This window comes from Podarcis cretensis (assembly GCF_951804945.1).
Source record: "Podarcis cretensis genome assembly, chromosome: 8".
Lineage (NCBI taxonomy): Eukaryota > Metazoa > Chordata > Lepidosauria > Squamata > Lacertidae > Podarcis > Podarcis cretensis.
In genome coordinates, this window is record NC_137177.1 from 21256088 (window position 1) to 21278008 (window position 21921).

Below are 21921 nucleotides of genomic sequence, written 5' to 3' on the forward strand. Positions count from 1 at the left end.
GAGGCAGGGATAGTCCTCAGGCAACGACTAAACCTGCCTCCTCTGTAATGACATGGTCTGGTCTTAGCGTAACTTTGACGTGCTTTCAGACTGCTAGGTTGACAGGAGCAGGGACCAAGCAACGGGAGCTCACCCCGTCGCAGGGATTCGAACCGCCAACCTTCTGATCAGCAAGTCCTAGGCTCTGTGGTTTAACTCACAGCACCACCTGTGTCCCCACAGCGCCACATGCTCATGTGCTACTTTGCCTGTATTCAAACAAGCAAGAGGCATTATCCGACTTTAAAAGCACATTCCATCCACCCTAGACAAAAACATGCTAGGAGCATGAAAAGCAGGGCTGGTGGGCTGATGCAAGGCCTGGTGAGAGTCCCAAGGACAAGATATAGAGAGGTCTGGAGTGCTACACATGGCCCTGGGTCTGAGGTCCCCAACCAGGGTTCTTGATGAATTCTTGGTCTGATCCAGGTTGACTTGTCTTATGTTATGTAGATAAAGGACTGCATGGGCAATCTCCCCGGAATATATTTCTATTTTGAGTGACCTAACTCAGTTTCCCTCTTCCTGCCCCGTACCTCCCTTTTCCCTGTCTTTTGTTAAGCACTATGATGGCTGAGAACAGCCTTTGATTTCCTAGTCCTAATCTGTTGGGAGGAAGTGATATTGCTGGGTACCTTCTTTTGATGTTGGGCATAGTTTGAAGAAAGTGAGGCATTGGCAGAAGCGGCTAAGGAATATTTTGCACGTAGCTAGTAGCATGTGGTCAGTCAGGCAAGCCAAGGCTAACAGGTTAGCTATCTATCTAACAGGTTAGCTATCTATAAATCAGATTATTTTGGGCCGAGTTCGGAGAAGCTCGTGCACGGACCGATGGCCATGGGGCCGTGCAACCTCAGGCTACCTGGAGGAGTCACTTTGCCACTTCTGGAGGGCTTCCAAGTGGCAGACTGAAGTTCTTGCTTGGTATGTATATATTGCTTGCTGTTTAGAACAAATTCTTAAATCTTCTCACTCACGTGTGTTTTGTATTGCCTCTGAATTTTCCCCCCTAAAGAACCACCTTGCATTTGGCAAGACAAGGACTGAGGCAGAGCCAAAGTAGTGCAGTGGTTAAAGTGCTGGTCTAGGACCTGGGAGACCAGGGTTTGAATTCCCATGCGGCCACGTAGCTCATGGGTGACCTTGGGGCTCTCAGCCTAACCTACCGCACAGGGCTGTTGTGGGAATTAAGCAAGGAGGGGGAGAACCATGTTCATTTGCCACCTTGAGATCCTCAAGAGAGAAAGGTGGGCTATAAATGTCACGTACTTTAAATGTATGTTGTATATGTTGTATATGCAGCAGATAGACAGACGGTAACAAGATGAACTGAAATGACTTCCAAATCCCAGCTCCTCAAACAGCAGGAATTGCTTCCCAATAAAGAGAGGTGAACATAGACAAACTTCCCCTACTTCCCACATCTGATGGGTCTAGGACCTGGGAGACCAGGGTTTGAATACCTGGGACACGAACTTCATGGCCAAGTGGTACATTACTGTTTCACATACAGATGCAAGAACAGTATGTTTGCTCCATCCCTCCCATTTTAGAAATACAGATTTGTCTGTGAAGTGCTGGTTTCAATCTGAATTAGCTATTGGTTTGTCAAAGGGAGGTAAATTAAATCCAAAGTGAAATGTGCTTTTGTGCATGTACAGCCTTCAACGCCAAAGCAACCCTGAGCAGGTTTCAAGGAAGGAATGGAAAAAAGGAGACGGGGTGAGGAGCTCCAGCAATCAGATGAAGAAGGCAAAGGAGGTGAAAAGCTAGAGAGGCTGCCAGTTCAGGTCAGACGAGATACCTCCATTCATTTGCACCCACCTTGGGTGGCATCTCCGCTCCACTTTTAACAACAAACTTCTTTGGAAGAGGGCGATGTGCAGCCTCAGTGGGTGTGCATTAGCCACACCTGATAGTTGGTATATTTGTGTCAGCAGCTCCAGAGATAGCAAAGCAGGTGGAACCAAGAAAAATAAAAAGAGTAGCAATGATAAGAACAAAAAAACAAAAAAAAGGAAAGAAGAGAAAGAAGCAAACAAGATGGCCATACTGCAGCTTGCTGCTGGTTTATATTTTGTAGTAAATGGGTTGGATTTTCAGTGGGACTTGTTCAGATAACTTAGAATGGTTCCACCCCAATGGCCTTATCAGTCAAATGACATTTGACAGGTAATATCTAGAATGCTTATTTTTTAACACAATCACTTCACTGATAGCATTTTCAGTTGTAAATATATATTTTTACTGCTTTTTATTTTGTTGTACTGGATGCCATTCTCTATTGCTGCTTTTATTCTGTTAGATTTTTGTTTCCTACTGCAATTTACGTTTTAAGGTTTTAACTTAAGTCTGCCCATAGGACTTTTGTTGTCAGGTGGTATATAAAGATTGGAAACTTTTGGCCTTCCAGGTGTTGCTGACCTACGACTCCTATCAAGCCCAGCCAGCACGGACAGGAGCCATGGACGATGGGAGCTGCAGTTCAGCAACCTCTGGAGGGACAAAGGTTCCTCACGCCTGTCCTAGGCACAACCATGTGTCCTCCAGAGCTTTTGCAGAATTGCTTCTAGAGGTTTACTTCCACCTAGAAAAATGAGTACTTAAAAAAATAACAACGCAGAAGCCATTCTGGGAGACTGGTTGCAATTAACATTCAGTGAGCTTTAGGTCCCCAACGTTGTACACAGTACTTCTGAAATCTCCATTGGCATCCCATAACCTTTTATTCTCCCCTTGGTTTGTAAAATTGAGTTTGGAGGGGCTTTTTCATTTTGTTTTGCTGGGGAAAGTCACCTGCTTTTCATGCCTGTGTTGTCCTTGATGTGAGGCAGCGGGTACACAATTCTGCCTATTTTCCTTTTGTGAAATGGTTCTTTTGTGATGCCCACAAGTTTCCGCTCAGATTTTTAAATATGTGCCCCCCTGGACCTGCCCCCCCCCAAAAGGTTGGGGACACCTGCAATGAGTTCATGGCTGGAAGGAAGCCTGTGCCTCCCCCCTCCGCTTAGCACAATGGAAAAGTGACCTCATGCAAGGCAGGCCAACACCTGCTGTAGGCTACTTCATGCTCCGCTGACATCACCGACCTTCAGCTCACGCCCCCTTCCCCACCCAGCCTGCGCAGGAGGGAGAAGGTACAGCAGGGCACGGCTGCCTAACCAGCAGGGAGGATCCCCCATCCCTTTCTGAGACACTAGACTGTAACCGGCCTGCTGGAATGACGCCATTTAAATTGCAGAGCAAGCTGCAGCGGCTCAGGGAAACATTGGGCTCATTGTTTCCTCCACTGTTTATCACACCATCCTACATCCCAATCAGCTGACGGAGGTGTAGGAGAAAGGCTCTCCTAGGACAGCAGCCAACTTTCCTCCTCCTTTCATCGCCCCACGCCTGTCCCTTGAAAACAGCAACTCAGCATGCAGATTCCAAGTGAAGCTTTTTCTCTCTATGCAACTTTTCTTCCATGCCAGGAGACCTTGATCTATTCCAGTGTCTACTGTATATTGCACTGGGGGAACACAGCACAGGCTTAAACTGCAGCAATTGGGGGCTGCTCATTAAAGGAAGAATGAGGCCCTTGAAGTCGCCATCCTAAAAGAACAGGGAGGGAGAAACTGTGGCACGTTATGCGCTGTCGGGCTACATCTCCCTTTGCTGCATGCTGGATAGGACATTTTTACTCAGGGAGTAAGCCCCATTGAACGCAATAAGATTTACTTCCAAGTAAACATGTTGTTGTTCATCAACAATTGCAAAGGAGAGCAGAACTAAGCCCAGCAAGAAATCTAAATATATATATATGTAAAAATCCTATCATTGTAGTAAACACACACACATATACACCTTTATTTTTCATGGAAATCAACAGAGCTTAACAGGAATGGGGGAGCTATGGCCCTCCCAATGTTGCTGGACTACAACAATGCAAGAAGGGTAAGATAAAGGACCCCTGGATAGTTAAGTCCAGTCAAAGGCAACTGTGCGGTTGCGGCGCTCATCTCACTTTCAGGCTGAGGGAGGTGGCGTTTGTCCACAGATAGCTTTCCAGGTCATGTGGCCAGCATGACTAAACTGCTTCTGGTGCAAAGGAACACCATGACAGAAGCCAGGGTGCATGGAAACACCATTTACCTTTCCGCCACAGCAGTACCTATTTATCTACTTGTGTTGGTATGCTTTCAAACTGCTAGGTTGACAGAAGCTGGAACAGAGCAATGGGAGCTTGTCACACTGATTTGAACTGCCAACCTTCCGATTGGCAAGCCCAAGAGGCTGTTGTTTAGACCACAGCACCTCCTATGTTCCTAATGCAAGAAGTAGCGCAGTAAGTCACACATAATGGAGAGCACACAGGAACACAGTTTTTTTTAAAAAAAACCTGATATAGATCTATCAGTGATCCCCTTCATGCAAATACTGTGTGCGACCCTGGTCGTCACCATCTTTTCCAAGATGATTCTCTGGCAATTTTCTGGCTGCTTTTCTTAGGTTTCTGAATACACAAGGAAGACGTAAAGTGGAAGCAGCAGGCTTTAGAAAGCGTGACACCTACCTCGTAAAGCCTCCATCTCTTTTGGGTTTGAATCAAACGGTTGGATTGCCTAGGTGCTTGATGCTTTACAACAGGGATGAAGAACCTGTGACCCTCCAGACATTGATAAGGTTTCACTTTCCATTGGCCTAGCCAGCATGGCAAACAACAGGAATGATGGGAACTGAAGAGTCTGGGGAGGGCAAATAATGATGACTGCCCTGTGCTCCACGCTTGGAGGACCCCATGCCTGGCACTGGCAGCCCCTGCCCCACTGCTTCTTGTCAACCTGGCCAGGTTCTCTGCCCGATTTTTTCCTGGGACAAGGCAGGCAGGGAGGAGGTACTGCTAAAGCAGCATTCATATAAAAAAATGGGGGGGGGGGTCACCACTGCTAATTGGAAGTGGGGCAGGTGGAGATACATTGTGATTTGACTTGGGTCTCACCTACCAGCCCCCACTACGACCGAAGGGATGTCCCTAGCTATACAAGGGTGTGCTGAAGAAATTTGTCTGAGGTAGGGGGAAAGACCCATAGTATATTATCATCTAACTAGATAGACTTGCTAAGTCAGAAATCACTTCTTTTGAATTAAACACAGTAATTTTACTTAGAAACCAAACACACACACACAAAAGGGTGTCTTCTAGTAGGAAATTGTTAGTATTGCACAAGAGGCAGAAAAGTGAAGGTTTTTCTGGGAAGAATAAATCCCTGAGAGCCAACCACTTGAGTCTAAGAATATCCTGCTATATGTTTAGTTACAGGCATGTAACTAAAGAGGTATTTGAAGAAATGTGCATGCACATGAAAGCTAATACCAATAACAAACTGAGTTAGTCTCTAACATGCTACTGGAAGGAATTTTTTTATTTTGCTATATATTTAGATATGTATAGTTTTTTTAAAGCCCAAATGTCCACAGAGAAATAATTCATTTTGCCCTTCTACTGTACCCCTGCCTCTCTGCTTTATACAGCCAAGGACAGATGTTTAAAATTGCGGGCAAGGACTGCCATTGGTGCTAATGCAATGCCTAAGAGAGACTAGATGGGCTGCTGGCCTGATCTGGCAGGCTCTTTTAATGGTCTTATCCCAATTCTCACTTCTTCCCAATACCACCACACTGTGGGCAAGCAGATGTAGGCAACCCCAGGTTTATTAATCACCTCTGCCCCAGGTTGTGATCAGGGCATACTGAACAGAGGATTCTGCAAGGAGAGGCAGCCTCACCGGAGTTCACCATGGCGCAATCCCACTCTGGTTCCATAAAAGGGGAGAGCAGCATGCCACCCAGGGAGCCCATTGAAAAAAATACAACCCTAAAAGCTCCACGCTGGTGACATGAAGGGAGGAGGGATTGGTCACGGAGTGCCCAGGGGGATGGTGAAGGAGAGGTAGTCGCCAAGCTCGCCCCACTCTGCCCGGCGCGCCTGGAAGATGCTGATCCACGTGGTGAGCACGATCACCCAGAAAAGAAGCCCCATGGCTGAACGCTGGACATCTGGGATGGAAACAGATGGAAAACCATGACCACAGTCACCTCCATTTAAGCACAGATCCTTATGCTATCTGGCACTGCCCAAATAGGTGGCCTGGGGTCTCCTCCTAGCGCAGAAGTGGGAAATCTTTGGCCTTCCGTAAGTTGCCGAACTATAACTCCCATCATTCTTGGTCACTGGTCATACTTGCTGGAACTGATGGAAGTTGTAGTTCAGCAACATGTGGAGGGATCTCACACCCGCCCTGCCCCCTGCCCTTCCACTTCCTAGGATTTGCACCAAAACTCACAGCGCTTTATCTGTAGTTGCTCAGTGTACGCCGGCACCAGAAAGGCCTCTCGGAAAAACCAGAAAACGTTCACCAGCCACAGGAAAGGCAGCAGAGCAAAGCCACCTGGAGAAACAAAGGAAAGAAAGGACTCATTTATATGTGTGTGTTTTTTAAACCCCTTCACCTTTCCTATTTTAAAAGGGGCTGCAAAAATGGGGGGAAAAAGGTCTGTATTTTTCCAAAAGGTTCACTTTGCCTACTGAAAAAACAGCTGCCTACCGTCTAAGCAAGTTGGCAAAAACATAACATTTCTAATAAGCCACCAAAATGTACACACACCAGTTCTTACTGTAGTAGAAATTCACAAGTTCTATGCACCTGGGTGAAATAGTGCTTTTTTAAATAAAATAAAAAACAACTTTAAGGAATCATTCTGTTACTGCTTTTATATATATATATATATATATATATATATATATATATAAAATTTATGCGTCTTCCATTTTTCCCTTTGCACATCACATTCCTTCCACGCTGAATATTTACATACAGACTTCCGAACCTAGCACTCCATGGCATTCATAATAAACCCAAGGTGTGCTGCATCTCCATTTAATCATCCATCTTTCTTTTCATCCCTTTTACTTCTTAACTATAGTTGACTGGCTGCTCATGTGATCACCCCTACTTGTACATTAAATTTAGTATCTTCTTCTTCTTCTTCTTGAGGTACTCCCCAAAGCTTTCCCGCTCGTCCCTTTATCCGGTTTTCCCACCCAAATTTCTTATTTCGGCTGTCTTATTGGGAAGTAATGGAAATTCTGTCAATTGATATCACCATTGCTCCTTAGCGGGGATTTCAATTTCTTTTCCAACATCTGGCGTATACTATTCTGGACGCGGAGAGAAATAAGCCGTGTGCCTTTTATTTTATTAACGTTTAATTGTGTGTGTCTCTCCCCCCCCCCCAATGATCGTCAGGAGGAAAAGCCGGGTGTCAATAAATATCTAACCATCACCGATGCCTCTCGCTGGAACCAGGCACTCACCCAAGTAGTACTTCCTACAGAGGTTGAGCTTCTCCTCGTTGGAAACGCGCTCCAGGTTCATGGTGCGACTGGGATCTAGGAGGAAGAGAGGGACCCTCGCAGTCAGGGCGGAGCTCAGGGCTAAGCCCCCCAAAACCCTCCTCTGGCTTGGAGGGCAGGGCCCATCCCCCACCCCCACCCCCGAATTATGGAGTGGGTGAGCCTCCCCTCCCCCAACGACTCACCCCTTCCTCCTCCTCCTCCTCCTCCTCCTGCAGAATAGCTTCTGCTTCCCCAACGCGGAACTTGCGCTGTTCCTGGTCACCAGCTCGCCCCGCGGGCTGCTGGGAAAACGTCCGCGCTCTCACTAAGCGCGGAGATAGGAAACGTGCAGAGCAGCGCGACGAGTAGTCGGTGGCGGGTATCCCTCGCTTGCTCTTTCGTTTGGTCCCCGCCGCACACGAGAGAGCAAGGGTCCTTTTTTATTTTTCTTGCCCCCCCCCCACCCCCGAAAAAAAACCCAGCCCAGATTGCCGTTGGACTGCATTATCCCAGCTTGCAAGTAGGAAGGTAGGTGGGTGGGTAGGTAGGTGCAGGGGCGTGCTTGCGAGAAGGGTTACCTCGCGACAGCTTTGCCAGGAACGGCTTGGATTCGCCCCCCCTCCCCCCCCAAGCGCGAAGTCTTCGTGGACGAGAAGCGCCCCGCGGGTTGCACCTATTGCAATGTTCCTGTTTCCCCAAGGTCTTTGGTGGTGGGTGGGAGTAAGCTTCTCCCTTAGATTTTTAAAGGGGGAAATACAACGGAGAGCTGTCCATTGGCATGCATAGGGAAAGGCACAAACCCTTGTGGAAATCAAACACAGTTTTTAGCCCTTCTCCAAAATAATTGTGATTGGAAGGGGGTGGGGAGCATTCCTAGCCCTGAGGTGGTGCCAAACGCTGAAACCTCCGGGGATGAATAAAAAGACAAGGGCCTTGAGGAGCAGGCAGAGCCCCCTGAATCCAGTATCAAGGATCCCCTTGAGGGACCCTCCATGGTGAAATCTATTGAATCCAGCACTCCGTTGAAAGCAGGACTTTTAACTCCAGGGACCTGCATGCAGATGCATTGCGCTTTTCCTAAGGCTCACTTTTTAATATATATAAAAAAACCCTACACACAATAAGACCTGAGTTAATTAGAGCGCGAACTCTCATCTCTGCTGCTCATTTTTGCTTGAGGGAAAGCAGCCTGCTCAATTCCTAAATTTCCCTAGTTTGCAAGCTGCGGCATCCCGACCTCCGAAGACGAGCTCACAGCGTTCAGACACGACGCGTCTGTCATTTTAAGTCTACGGTTCAAAACAACGCCCTGCCGCAGCGCATGCTGGGATATACTTATTTGCGGCGGATAATAGGGAGCAGGGGCCAAGAGCTTGCTGGGAGTTGTAGTTCCTCAAAGCCCTACCAACCTTGCCAACAAAGGTCCGTATAGTTAAAGCTATGGTTTTCCCAGTAGTGATGTATGGAAGTGAGAGCTGGACCATAAAGAAGGCTGATCGCCGAAGAATTGATGCTTTTGAATTATGGTGCTGGAGGAGACTCTTGAGAGTCCCATGGACTGCAAGATCAAACATATCCATTCTGAAGGAAATCAGCCCTGAGTGCTCACTGGAAGGACAGGAAACTCCAATACTTTGGCCACCTCATGAGAAGAGAAGACTCCCTGGCAAAGCCCCTGATGTTGGGAAAGATGGAGGGCACAAGGAGAAGGGGATGACAGAGGACGAGATGGCTGGACAGTGTTCTCGAAGCTACCAGCATGAGTTGGACCAAACTGCGGCAGTGGAAGACAGGAGTGCCTGGTGTGCTCTGGTCCAGGGGGTCATGAAGAGTCGGACACGACGAAACAACAACAAAGCCCTACCGCCTCAACCCACCAGATGGCGAAATAGCGACACGAGCAGCTCTTCCTTTCCGTATTTTGTGATTTTAAAGGTAAAACGCTGTGCAGGACCAAAGCTGCTTCTTGCTATGCCACGTTTTTGCCAACAAAGAGGAGGCGTAACCTGAACACCCATTGCCTTTTCTCCTTCTTCTGCCTCACAATCTTATTTCAGATAGGAAGTATGTTCCTGAGCATGTGTAAAGTGCGCTTCCCCATAGACTTGCCACTTGCTCCTTATTGATGCACGTTAGATGCAAGGTGCATCATAATTTTGAGAATGAATTATACTACAAGCAAAGTATGGTTAAGGTAACATATCATTTTCTAAAGCCTCGCAGTTAAGTTCCTTATGAGGGACCTCTTTAGGGCGTAACCCTCATTCCCCACCCCACAGCCACACCAGGCATCAGACATTGACAGGGCCTGTTCCTTAACTACCGTATTTTTTGCTCTAGAAGACTCACTTTTCCCCTCCTAAAAAGTAAGGGGAAATGTGTGTGCGTCTTATGGAGTGAATGCAGGCTGTGCAGCTATCCAGAAGCCAGAACAGCAAGGCAGATTGCTGCTTTCACTGTGCAATGATCCCTCTTGCTGTTCTGGCTTCTGAGATTCAGAATATGTTTTTCTTGTTTTCCTCCTCCAAAAACTAGGTGCGTCTTGTGGTCTGGTGCGTCTTATAGAGCGAAAAATACGGTACTTAACTCTCTCCCACACCCAATATCTAGAAAAGCAGCCTTTGTGTCCGCCCCCCCCCCCCCAAATCTCCGTAGGGCACATTTTTGGCTGCTGGGCCAGATCTTTCCCTCTTCAACCCTAGCAGTCCAGGCAGGTGATGCTGCACTTTGAAGTCCACGTTGCAAGGACTTCTCCAAGCTCCTAGTTCTTCATTTGAAATCCTGCTCTTACCTGCCCTCACACCTGAAGTCAGATATGTCAGGTGTTGGGTGGGTGGGTGTGGCCTGCACAAAAGAGCCTCTCAGGCAAAATGGGGGGGTAGCCAATGAGATGGAGGTACCCGACCTGACTGTTCTAAGTGCTTTCTACGGGAACTCAGCAAACAAATAACATAAGGGGCTCTATAAATGGTTCTATTTTTATTTTCTTGGCCACTCTTCTGGACAGGAGTAGGCCATCAGATATGGATCTATGTGGGCTCCACCATTAATGTGTGCAGTACAAATGCATAACCAACATGGGCAGTGCACCACTATATTTTTGGGGAGCTCATATGTAAAGCTCTGGAACATGTAAGACAGCCAGTGCCTTTGCATTTTGGAATCAAAGAGTTTTGATATGAAATCACTAGATGGTTGCTGTCTCCGTTTCCAGATGGATGGGCTTTGTTGTTTACACGCAAACACACTACCCCCCCCCCTTCAGGCTACAACAGAAGCCTTGTGACAGTCTTGTGTCAAAATTGCGTTTTATTTAAAATTATACCAACAAGAATCCAACCCTTTACCGTCTGAGTTGACTGAGCATCTTAAATAAAAAAGTGCATAGAAAATAAACAGGTTTAGAAATTTGTACAAATATTTACATCCTCCTGGGTTTGATGTTTTTTTTTTGTTTTGTTTTTTAACTTTAAAACAGAAAGCCTTAGCGGGAAAGGAAAGAGAATCACAAAAGTTAGAAGTACAAAATTAAAGAAAAAGTTGTTCTCACCCCACAAGGGAGAGGGAAAGAAAATCAGGTCTACGAAGCAGGCGGGCACAGATAAGGGACTGGGGAGACTACCCTTCCCACACTTGCCCCATATCTCTGCTTGCCATAATTTCAAGCCACAGACAGGTCCACTGCCAAGAGCATCCCCTCTTCCCAGACAAAACGGGCATCACCGATGCTCCTGGGAGATGAACCATCTCCATGCCTCAGGGAACTAAGGGGATGAGTCAGTCCTGCAGCAACCCACTTGGAAAGCTACAGTGAGGTGGTTAAGCTCCCGGCATGCCTCTTGGTGTCGTCGTCCCCCTCACTGACACCAGGCTGGGAGAAAGGTACAGAGCTGAGGAATCAGGTCACGGGTCAAAAAAAATGCCTTTCAGTTGAGAAAACGGCGGCAGCGCTTGGCCCCGCAGTTGCAAGGGAGCTTGCTGCCAGCGTCCTCAATAGGGAATTTGTAGTCGTAGGTGAGCTCTTCGCCCCGGAAGATGCGTCGCAGGGCAAAGATGACGATGTGCTTCTGGCCCTCCACGTGGATGACCCGCGAGTAGCAGTTGGGCTCGCAGGAGTGGTTGATGAAGCGGGCGGCGTTGCCGTGCATCGTGGCGTCCACCACGTCGAAGTCATCGATGCGGAACATGTAGCAGCCTATGCCCTGCAGGGATGAGAAAAAGAGAGCTCAGATTAGTGAGACGATTTGGGGAGCCCAGCTCCTCCCTCCTCCACTGGTCCTGTTAACAATAATTGTTGTGGTTTATACCAGGCATAGGTAAACTCGGCCCTCCAGATGTTTTGGGACTACAACTCCCATCATCCCTGGCCACTGGTCCTGTTAGCTAGGGATGATGGGAGTTGTAGTCCCAAAACATCTGGAGGGCTGAGTTTGCCTATGCCTGATTTATACCCTGTCCTCAACTCAGTCATGGGCTCCCCCCTCCCTTGACCATCAGCTCAGTTGGTAGAGCATGAGACTCTCAATCTCAGGGTCATGGATTTGAGCCCCACGTTGGGCAAAAGATTTCTACATTGCAGGGGATTGGACCAGATGACCCTCAAGGTCCCTTCCAACTCTACAATTCTCTTGATTCAGTACCTTGCTGTCATAGTACTTTTCGCGCTTGTCTGTCAACACCGAGCGGATCACAATGCCAGAGTATTCGATCACCATCTCGCCTGCATCGATATTCCGCTTGCAGAACAGGCCCCGGCCGTGGATGGCTGACCTGGAGTGGGGAGAAAGATACAGATCAGCATTAAGAGAGTTAACAAGGCAGGCCAAAGATGGGCCAGCCACTGGGTACTCTCTGTTTCTTTTTCAGGTTCATCCTGGAGGCGAGCATGGAGCAGGGCTGCTTCTCTGTACAAAGTGGCCTCTTTAGGAAGGCCATGGCCAAGGATTCAAGCAAGCAGCAGCAGCAGCTGCCCTTGTTACCTGTACACGCCCACAGCTTCCTTGGAGGTTTTCTTCAGGTGCCGAAACCGCATGGCCATGGGTAGCTCCAGGCTGGTGGCTCGCCTAAGGAAGAAGTGGAGACCAGACTAGACTTAGAAGCTTATGCCAAAAGAGAGTGTGGCTGCCTTGACAGTAAAAATGGATTCAAGATGGACAGATTCCGAGCAAGAATCACAAGGACGAAAATCAGATGTTTAGGGTGCAGCACGACAGTTTTAAAAGTGATGGAGAAGAAAACTTGAGTAGCAGCAGCACCACATCATGGCACAAATTGTGGGAATGGACAGTAAAGTTTCCCTTCTGGAGGGAGGAATTCCTGAAACGTAGGAAACTGTCTTATGCACCAGTCCATTTAGCTCAATATTGCTCACACTGATTGGCAGCAGCTCTCCAGGATTTCAGAAAAGGTCTCTTCCCGCCCTAGCTGGAGATGCCTTGAGACTGAATTGGGGACCTGCATGCAAAACCGATGCTGTATCACTGAGCTATGGCCCTCCCCAGGATATTCTCTGCGGGGTATGTGAGCTCTCCTGTTTTTTGGGTCAATGCTAATTTGGGCTATTTGCTGCCTTCCTGAGTGTGCTCTCTGGTGCACAGAAGAGGACTGGGCTCACTGGGCTTCCATGGCAGCAAAAAAAGCTGGTGCTGGAAAGCAGGTAATCACCTTTATTACATAAACCTGGCTAGAGAGCCGAAAGACAACTGACTACAAGCAAGCAATGCATTTTAATCAAGTAGAAATGAGATCTGGGCAAGGAAACATGGGCCCCTATTTCTAAGTGCTTTGGAGAAAAACGATCCTCTTGGAAATTTTATAACTCATGAGCTTCACAGGCTGAAGAGGAGAAGGGCCTGTTTTTAAAAGCTTCCCTGGCAGTACACACAGCATGGGCATTATCTAATCAGATTCATATTACCAAATGCTGAGTTTTCACAGCCTACCCTATGAAGGGACAAAGTCAAGATTGACCAGCTTCAGGACAGCAGAAGCCAGGCGTTTTCTTACCTGGTGGACTTGAGCTGCACTTCATCCTCCTCTTCGTCATAAGGGCCTCCCTCAGGAAGCACACGATGTTGCGATGCCAGAAAGTTGAACATATCAAAAGTGCATTTCCTGCAAAAGAAGTGGAGGGCTGCCCATCTCAGAAGGCCACTGGGTTCCCTGCTCTTCTCTCTTTTAAACACTATCTGTAACACTATCTGCATTTCCCCTACTCCTTTTGCTGCAATACAACCCGGGCAAGCATGCAATTTAGGAATAAGGAGTGAATCGGTGATCCACCATATGTCTCTGGACTACAAATCCCATCAGCTGCAAATGACATGGGATCATGGGAACTGTAACGGATGGACTGGGCAGCCAAATTCTGCCCCAACTGGTCTCAATTATAGGTCATTCCTGTTTTGTGCAGATATTATTATTATTATTATTTGTCTGCATTTAAATTGTATGCATTTTGTATGCACTTTTGCAGTAGTTTCAGTGTGTAAAAATGCACAGAAATTCACATTTTATCTAAAAGAACACAAAATAAATATTTTGATTACTTTTTATTTTTTATTCAATTTCTATACTGCCCTATACCCATAGATCTCAGGGCAGTTCACAACAAATTATACAAATTAATGCATCTGTATCAATCTTTTCAATGCATTCATCGGTAAAATATGCATTTTGAACTCTTTTTTTACGTAAAATATATATGATTGCACACACCTTTTGCACACTGCAACTGCCCTGCAAAATCCAGAGAGGTGCGTGATCCAACTGGTATATTGTAAACTGCCCCGTGATCCACGGTTAAAGGGTGGTAGAGAAATTTGCAGTCCACTCCTACTCCCCAGAGAGAAAGCAAGGCCATTCCTCACCTGACATAGACTTCTGCTCGGGCACAGCCATGAGGGTTGAGCGGAAGCTCCTCCTCCTCGCCTTCATGCTGGTGGTACCGGAACTTGTATTTGTGGCAGGCCTTGGCACCATACAGCTGTTCCACCAGAAAGATGACGGCATCGTGGTGCATCCCTAACAGCCGCACGCCGTTCATCCCTGCCAGGAAAGTCAATTACACCTAAAATTCAGCACCCAGTCACCCTTTCAGTGCAAGACAACCAGTCCTATCCCAAAGCCTCCGAAGAGCCCCAGAAACCTCCTCCCCAACGCAAATCACGACATTTTGCTTTCTTGATGTACTTTTTCCAGCTTCTGATTTTCTACATCATCTGCTCTCTTATTTATTTGGAACCTCTGTGCAGCTCCTATGCTTATAGTCTTCCCTCTTTTGTAGCAGCTATTCTGGGCAGTTTTCTGCTCCCAGAGATTGTTCCCCTTTCTATTGTCTCTGGGCCTTGAACTTTAAAAAACCAAAAGACTGGTAGGCTAGCCTGGGAGCTGTAAAGTAATTTCCAGCCAGAACAGAACAACCTATGAACCAAGTAAGAGTCCTGCCAGATCTGGCCTAAGGCCCTTCTAGTCTGACATCCACAGCAGCCAGCCAGATGCCCATCGGAAGCCTTCAAACAGGACCTTATTACCTGCAAAGGAGAGGTGCTTGAGCCGGGCATTGGTGCGGGCCTCCTGAATCTTCTCAATCACTGCTTTCCAGGCACCTAAATATGGAGAAGGCAACCGTGATTTACTCTGTAAGAGGCAGGCATCTGACCCAAAGCAAAATAATTATCAGAAGGGTGTCACTGGGTAAAGGAGGTCCAAGGTGCTGCTGTTCCACAGAATCTCTTATGGCTTCCCTGAGCAAGGCATAACACAATTCCTGCTTGTACCCGGGAGAAAAACAATCTCCCAGTTGTCTGTGGAGTGTGTCCCTCTTTCCAGCAGCACAACTATAGCCAGCCAGCTGAGAGGCTAGAGGTTCAAAGGAACGTTACCACCGATGCGATTCTCTCCCCCTCACCATCTATGCTGTCAGCCTGCACATTGAAGCCGTCCTCGCTGGTGATCTCAAAGCACAGGTGGGGCTGCGTTTTGCGGGGCATCTCATTCTCTTTGTCCTCCTGCTTCAGATTGTCCTCGTCTGAGCTGGAGAGATCCCCTGGGAGGGGAGAAAAGGGGGGGGGGGGAGAGCAGGAGGCCCAGGCGTATTAGCTCTGCTGTCATGGAGTCATCATCTGTGGGAAAGGGCTTAATTCACAGGAAGGAATAGACTTACAGCAGGGTTAAAATAAAAACCCAAGCTCACAAAGCAGAGACCTGTCAGGTCCAGGATTCACTTTCTGAACTCTGGTATGCAGGCTGGAACACTGCAGTCCGTATCCTAGCCCCATTGAAATTAATGTACATGACTAGACAGATCCGTTCATTGTGAAGGGTCTACACTGAGCAGAGCTTGGATACAACCCACTTTCTGTATAGAAACTGATTTACAGCATTCATATTCCGTGCCTTTGTTACAGTCTCCCAGAGCAGCTTACAAAAAGCAATTGTGTATATAGAACACCATTTATCTTATTTTTATTTATTGCACAAATTTATATACTGCTTAACATAAAACGCACCAGAGCCACGTACCACATAACAAATATAAAATTGAGAATAAAATTATCTTATACCGAACAATGGTGCAGACAGCTGGGGAGGGATTTCACACCAGAGAAACCTGGTGTGAATAAAATCTGATGTAGGGATTAGGGATACACATCTCTAAAGGGAACTTAAAAGGGGTGGCTGCCCACACCATTAAAAACAAATGAACAAGAGATACATAGCTGCTTAATGCTTTATTATATTTCTATCTTGTCTCTTCCTTCAAGTTCGTCCCACCCCCAATCTCCACAACTACCCTGTGAGGTAGGTTAGGGTGAGAAAGAATGACTTGCAGCAAGTTACAGGGATGAGTGAGGATTTGAACTCAAGTCTCCCTGGTCTTAATCCAACACACTCAACCGCCACACCACCCTGGCTCTTAGTACCACATGCACAGTGATTTGCCCCATAAAGCAAATGTGGACATTTAATCCCTGGTTCTGTACGCCCGGAGCCAGCCCACAGCCTCCCAGCTCAGTACCGGCCACCCTTATTTCGAAGGCAGAGCGGGGCAGGCAAGACATCCCAGTACCTGCATATCTATGCCAGACTGGCTCCAACAGAGCCTCTTGGTTTGGTTCCGGCGTTCCAGGATGGGAATGTAACGCTGCGAGGGAGGGCGAATGGTCCATCGGAGACCTGCGGGGGCATGAAAGAAAGAAGGGCTGCTTTAAAAACCCTGCGGCAGGCAAGGAACAGGATCCCGCAGCCTCCAACCGCACACTCACAGCTCACTCTCGCCGACAGCGCCTGCCTCCTCTTTGAGCGCATCCAGGTCAAGGACGCCCTTGGCTGTGGGGGTCTTCATCCGCACCCTTCCCATGCTGCAGGGGAAGAAGGTCTTATGAACACGGCCACAAACAAAACACACAGCTTGGGGGCTACCCAGAAGAATGCAGAGAAGCCATGCTTGGCCTGAAGTACAAACCCACAAAAGACCACTCCTTCTCCTTAGCCCTCCCATGCTTAAGAGTGTGGAGATCACATGCTTGCGCTTACCCTGAGCCCGCTGTGCTGCCAGAAACGCAGTTATTCACCAAGTGATCCGGCGTGACGGTGGGCGACACGGGCAGCGGCTCCTCTTCGTTGGCGCCATCCACCTTGGCCTTCTTGAGAGGCATGCTTCCGACGAAGGTGGAGACCCTCTTGACCCGGATGGCCGGCCGGGGGCCCGGCAAGGACACCAAGCCGGGGATGCTGAGCACGCCAGAATTCACAGCCACTGGCTGAAGTAGACACGTCTGGGGGATCCCCAGCGAGGGCGTCACCAGAGCTGGAGTGCCCAGTGCCAGCTGGCCCCCTCCGACGGCCTGAGAGGTGGCGCCCACGACGTTCATCATGGGCACCATGCTGAGCACCGGGCCCCGGATGGTCCATGTGGGCAAAGGGCTGGAAGCGAGACCCAGGGGCGCTCGCAATATGACCGTGCCAAGGTTGGGCACGGGTGCAGGAGGTGGCGGCGCTGGGCTTGGCACGGCCTTGCAGCCGGAGGCCTGCTCCCCGTCCGGGGTGCTCAAGGCGCCTTCCTCCCCCTGCACTTTCATGCACACTTGTCCCAGCTTGTTCACGAGGATGATTCTGGAGCCGGGCAGCTGCCCCTCGGGTCCCAGCAGTTTGACCTCAGCGGTGCCTGGCACCTGGGCACAAGCCAGGGTCGGAGCCAGGTCTGGAGCGGGGCTAGGGCGGGCTGCCTCGGTGCCGTTGAGGCTGGCAGAGGTAGGGGGTGCTGGTGGCGGCGAGGCCGTCTGGTTGAGGCAGGAGGAGAGCGGCGCCTTGCTCTCCGGTGTGTCCATATTCTTCAGGACGAAGTCCACAATGTCCGAGGGCAGGTCCTCCGGCGCAGGAGCAGGGCCAGCCAGCTCCCGTTCACCTCTGGGCTCCGCTTGCTTGCCCTTGGCCGGAGGGTGGCCCCCTGCCCCGTCCGCCTCGCTGTCGGTCCCGTCGTCGATGCCGTCGAGCTGGTGGATGTGGGGCAGAGGGAGGTCCAGTGGGTACGGAGGCAGGGGCGGCTCCCGGGTGACCACCGTGCGGGGGAAGCGGAAGTAGCGGCTGGCCTCCCCTTCCTCCTCGCTCTCGCCGTCGCCCAGGCCGTCCAGCTGGGGCAGCTCCAGGCTGGGCGAGGGGCAGGCTCGCGGCACGCCCAGCTCCTCCTCCTGGAAAGGCTCGTCCAGGAGGCTGTCGTCAAACTCCAGGTCAGAGACGTTGAGCTCGAAAGCCAGCTCTGGCGGGACGGGTGGGGGCGAGGGAGGGGGTGAGGTAGGTAGGGGGCGCTGCCCGTCAGAGGTAGAAGTATGCCTGAAGCCGCTCCCCGCCAGGGGGTTGTCCGGGAGAGGCGGCATGGCCCTGAGAGAGGTGCTGGGGGGACTAGTCCTGTTGCTAGCAGCGGCTTGCGGCGGGAGGGGGGAGCGGCGGGCGTGGGGGACGCTGCTGGGAGACAGGGGGCTGAGGCGCTGCGTGCGGCGTGGAGGGGGAAAGTCGGGGTCGCCCACCGTCAAGATGTGGTGGGACATGGATGATGCGCTCCCTGTGGTGGAGGGAACAGGAAGAGCATGTCAACAGGGGGTGGGAAGCAGAACAGGCAGATGCACAAATGCACTAGCCACACAGGGAACAACTCGCCTCTCCCCCCCCCCATGAGATAACTTGCAACTTTTTAGGAACCTAGTAGACAGCGGCTTCCTATGTTTGGAGTCAGAGCACTGTGTCTGTCTAGCTCAGTATTGGGATGGGGAAGGCCGGGGGTCTGAATGCCACCTTCCAGGCCTCTCTCTCTGGCTCTGGGAACACTCCTCAGGCAACACATGGATGGCCATTTGTCATGGATGTAGGGGGTTGGACTTGATGACCCTCGGGGTCCCCTTTCAACTCTACAATTCTATCACTGGCCCCATTCCACACCTAGAGTGCTTTTGCCCAGCTGGAATGTGCCCTTAGACTCTGGTAAGGCCTCTGGATAGAAAGAGGTGTTTGTGCTCCGTTTCAGACCCTCTTGTCTCTGTGCTGCCTACATGGCCTTGAAGCTACTCACCAGGAGAAGGCAGCGGGCGGGATGACACCCCACTTATGGGTCGTCGAGTAGGGGAGTAGTTGGGCACTTTGATGCGAGCTCCAGTGAGAGACCTGTGTTTGGAGGCCGCAGACTCCGGGGGTGGCAGAGGTCCTGGGTTCTGCGCGGGGGAGTGGCGCTCCAGTGACGGCAGTGGAATGGGCACATCCTGAAGGTGCTCATTCCCAAGTTTAGGATCTGAAAACATGAAAAGGCACATGACAAGAGACCAAGCATGGCAATGGCAGCGTCCAGAAGCTGGCAACCCTTACTGTGGGCTTTGTGCTGAGAAAAGACAGCACAGAACCAAGAAAACTGCCTTATTCCAGAACAGATTATTTGCCTATTTGGTCTACATGGGCTGAAGACCTGTACTCTTATATACATTTGCTCTTATTTTTCTCTCCGAGCACCCCCCCCCCACTTATGGGAGTTGGAGCCCATAAACTTTGAAGGGCGACAGGCCCCAACCCAATCCTTGGTTCTCAAACAAAATGCGTTCTGGGAGTCCGTTCAACTCCCAGAACTGTTCAAAAACCAAGGCGCGGCTTCCGATTTGCTGCAGGAGCTTCCTGCACTCAATCGGAAGCCGTGCCAGATGTTCGGCTTCCGAAAATCATTCGAAAACTGGAACAATCACTTCCAGTTTTTGATCGTTCGGGAGCCGAAACGTACAAGTTCCAAGGCATTTGGTAAACAAGGTATGACTGTATTCTGGTTTTGAGCAGAAAGGATGGACTAGTAAGCTCCAATAAAGGGTTGTTATTTGCCCCAGAGAAGTAGCTTAACCACTAAACTGACTTAAAGGGTTTGACTTTAAACCTCTTTGTCAGGTGAAGCGGGATGCAGAGAGTCCCCCCACAACATGCAAGTGGGCAGGAAAACTTATCGCCACCCTGACTTCCTACTGCAGATGGAGAGGATGACGGTATCCAAAAGCCAGCCCAGCTGCACATCCCAGATCCCCTTACCGGCAGGGGCAGCTGGACTATGCACTATCGTGTGGTTCTCCTCCTGCACTCCCGAAGCATCAGGCTCCTCTTGACTCAGCTTCGGCCGGTACTCCAGGACGCGACACTTGTACCAGCACTGCTTGCGGGCATCCACCGTGCTCCAATAAATACGGGAACACCTGGGGGGTGGAAGGAACACAAAGGCAGTCCCATCAGAATCGCCTTCTGACTGCCATGGGGCTGCTTGCTCAAAGCAGTAGCGCAGGATTGCTGGGAGGAAAGCAAGGAGTCTAACAGTAAGTGGAACCAATGATTGGCAGAGCCAACTAAGTTTTGCACCTGCCCCTACTTAACGCCGAGGCAAAGGTGCAAGAAGCAAGACAGCCAGAGCCACCCTTTGGACTGGTTGCAAGTAAGGCCACAGGTGAGCTAGGAGACCTCATGGTGAAGGTTGGTGAGGCAGTGCCCCATTTGTCCCAATGGACCAGCCCCCATTGCAACCAAGTGGCCTCCTATCCTTGGTGGCAAATGCCTAGCGGTTAGGGCATTTGAATTAAGGATGGGGAACCTGTTTCCCTCCAGAAGTTATTGAACTACAACACCCATCATCCTTGACCACTGGTCACGCTGGCTGGGATATTAGGAGTTGGAGCCTGACCCCACAGATAAGGCCACAGGTTTTAGATGGTTCACCATGGGTGGAGCAGATTATCCCTAAACAGATAACAAGCCCTGCTCCAAGGTTTTGCAAAACCGATTTGTGATTGTTGGCACATTCCAGCAGATACTTCAGCCTTCCCCAAGCTGGTGGGCTCCAGATGTTTCAGATGGCATATCCCTTCAGCTGTGCTGGTCGGGGACTGATTGGAGTTGGTCCAAAACATCCGACAACCACCAGGTTGGGGAAGAGAGAGCGCAATTCACACAACTTCAGAGAAGAAGAAAAAGAACTTCTCTCGTCTCTGCATCCCTGACCAGCAGAGGAAGCAAGCACCAGAGATTTTCATGTGACATTTGATTTGCTATTGCCAGATGGATGCCAAGTGGGCAGTTCCAGAAAGCAAACGTTTAAAGAGCCAGAGGGAAGAAAAGGCACACAACCAGGAAAACATTTTCAGAGGCTGTGTAAAGAGTAGCTATCTTTGTGCATCACAGTCCATAATTGCGGAGCACTGGCATAACGAGAATGGCTGTCAACCTTCCTATGAACACCTCAGAAGTGGAAGCAGACATGTTGGCACCCAGGCCTCAGGTAGAGACATGCCTTGCCCTTTTAAAGAAAGGGAAAGGGATACCTGCTGAAAAACAAGTTTCCCAGGTTGTGTGTGCTACTGCAGAGGATCGCTAGGATCTTTTGTCCTTTGTCAAAAGCAGGGAAACTCTTCCCAAGTCTGGCAAAATCCTGGAGAATTAATTGGGAGACACTTCCATGGCTCTTGCTAGACAGAACACAGCAAGAAGCAAATGAGAGAAGACTGTGGAGAGGGCAAAGGAGAAAGGCGGCTTTCTGGTTCTGGTTGTTATGGAGCTTTTAAAGAATCTACATGGCAGCTGATCAAACCAAGGCCCATCCTTCTGCACAGTTGCAAGAATGGATTCTGACAGCTGGGGAATATGTTGAGTGCCAATGTGGTGTGATGACTATAGAGTTTTGGGTCTAGGACCTTGCCGACCAGAGTACAAATCTCCACTAGGCCATGAAGATCACTGGGTGTCTCCAACTCCCACTCTAATCTACTTCAGAGAGTTGTCATGAGGATAACAAGAACCATGTGCTCCAACTTGAGCTCTCTGGAGGAAAGTTGGGGAATAAATGTTGTAACAAATTTAAAAGATGTTAGCTATTTAGAAGCTTACTGGGTAGGGACCTGAAAGCCAGCCTTCACCAACTCCCAGCATCTGGCTGGGAGTTGTAGTTAAAAACATCTGGAGGGCACTAGGTTGGGAAAGGCTGCTGTGACCCATGT

General features: G+C 49.5%; 2 protein-coding genes across 4 annotated transcripts in view; both read right to left on the reverse strand.

The window, feature by feature from the left end:
• Nucleotides 1–5715: 5715 nt before the first annotated feature.
• Nucleotides 5716–7553, reverse strand: PSENEN (presenilin enhancer, gamma-secretase subunit). Its single transcript, XM_079988191.1, has 3 exons — nucleotides 7397–7553; nucleotides 6366–6470; nucleotides 5716–6078 (listed from the first exon to the last, which is right to left on the reverse strand). Exons 1-3 carry the CDS (start codon nucleotides 7455–7457, stop codon nucleotides 5939–5941), a joined length of 306 nt encoding a protein of 101 aa, XP_079844317.1. The 5' UTR covers nucleotides 7458–7553; the 3' UTR covers nucleotides 5716–5938.
• A 3155-nt stretch (nucleotides 7554–10708) lies between these two features.
• Nucleotides 10709–21921, reverse strand: part of KMT2B (lysine methyltransferase 2B) — a 64417-nt gene continuing 53204 nt past the window's right edge. For all 3 annotated transcript variants that reach the window (XM_079985875.1, XM_079985874.1, XM_079985876.1), the window contains exons 26-37: nucleotides 19973–20133; nucleotides 18984–19199; nucleotides 16955–18479; nucleotides 16684–16779; nucleotides 16488–16594; nucleotides 15327–15464; nucleotides 14950–15024; nucleotides 14287–14464; nucleotides 13424–13531; nucleotides 12397–12480; nucleotides 12058–12187; nucleotides 10709–11619 (exon numbers count right to left, since the gene is read on the reverse strand). In XM_079985875.1, the coding sequence (XP_079842001.1) occupies nucleotides 11344–11619; nucleotides 12058–12187; nucleotides 12397–12480; nucleotides 13424–13531; nucleotides 14287–14464; nucleotides 14950–15024; nucleotides 15327–15464; nucleotides 16488–16594; nucleotides 16684–16779; nucleotides 16955–18479; nucleotides 18984–19199; nucleotides 19973–20133 (3094 nt within the window). In that variant the 3' untranslated portion in view covers nucleotides 10709–11343. The remainder of the gene's footprint in view (nucleotides 11620–12057; nucleotides 12188–12396; nucleotides 12481–13423; nucleotides 13532–14286; nucleotides 14465–14949; nucleotides 15025–15326; nucleotides 15465–16487; nucleotides 16595–16683; nucleotides 16780–16954; nucleotides 18480–18983; nucleotides 19200–19972; nucleotides 20134–21921) is intronic.

Bases quoted from the DNA above. Each gene is read 5' to 3' on its own strand.
- PSENEN (XM_079988191.1), bottom strand. From the start codon at position 7,457: ATGAACCTGGAGCGCGTTTCCAACGAGGAGAAGCTCAACCTCTGTAGG. The intron at 6,471-7,396 runs GTGAGTGCCTGG...TTGTTTCTCCAG, and splicing joins CTGTAGGAAGTACTACTTGG to GTGGCTTTGCTCTGCTGCCT. The intron at 6,079-6,365 runs GTGAGTTTTGGT...TTTCCATCCCAG, and splicing joins GCAACTACAGATAAAGCGCT to ATGTCCAGCGTTCAGCCATG.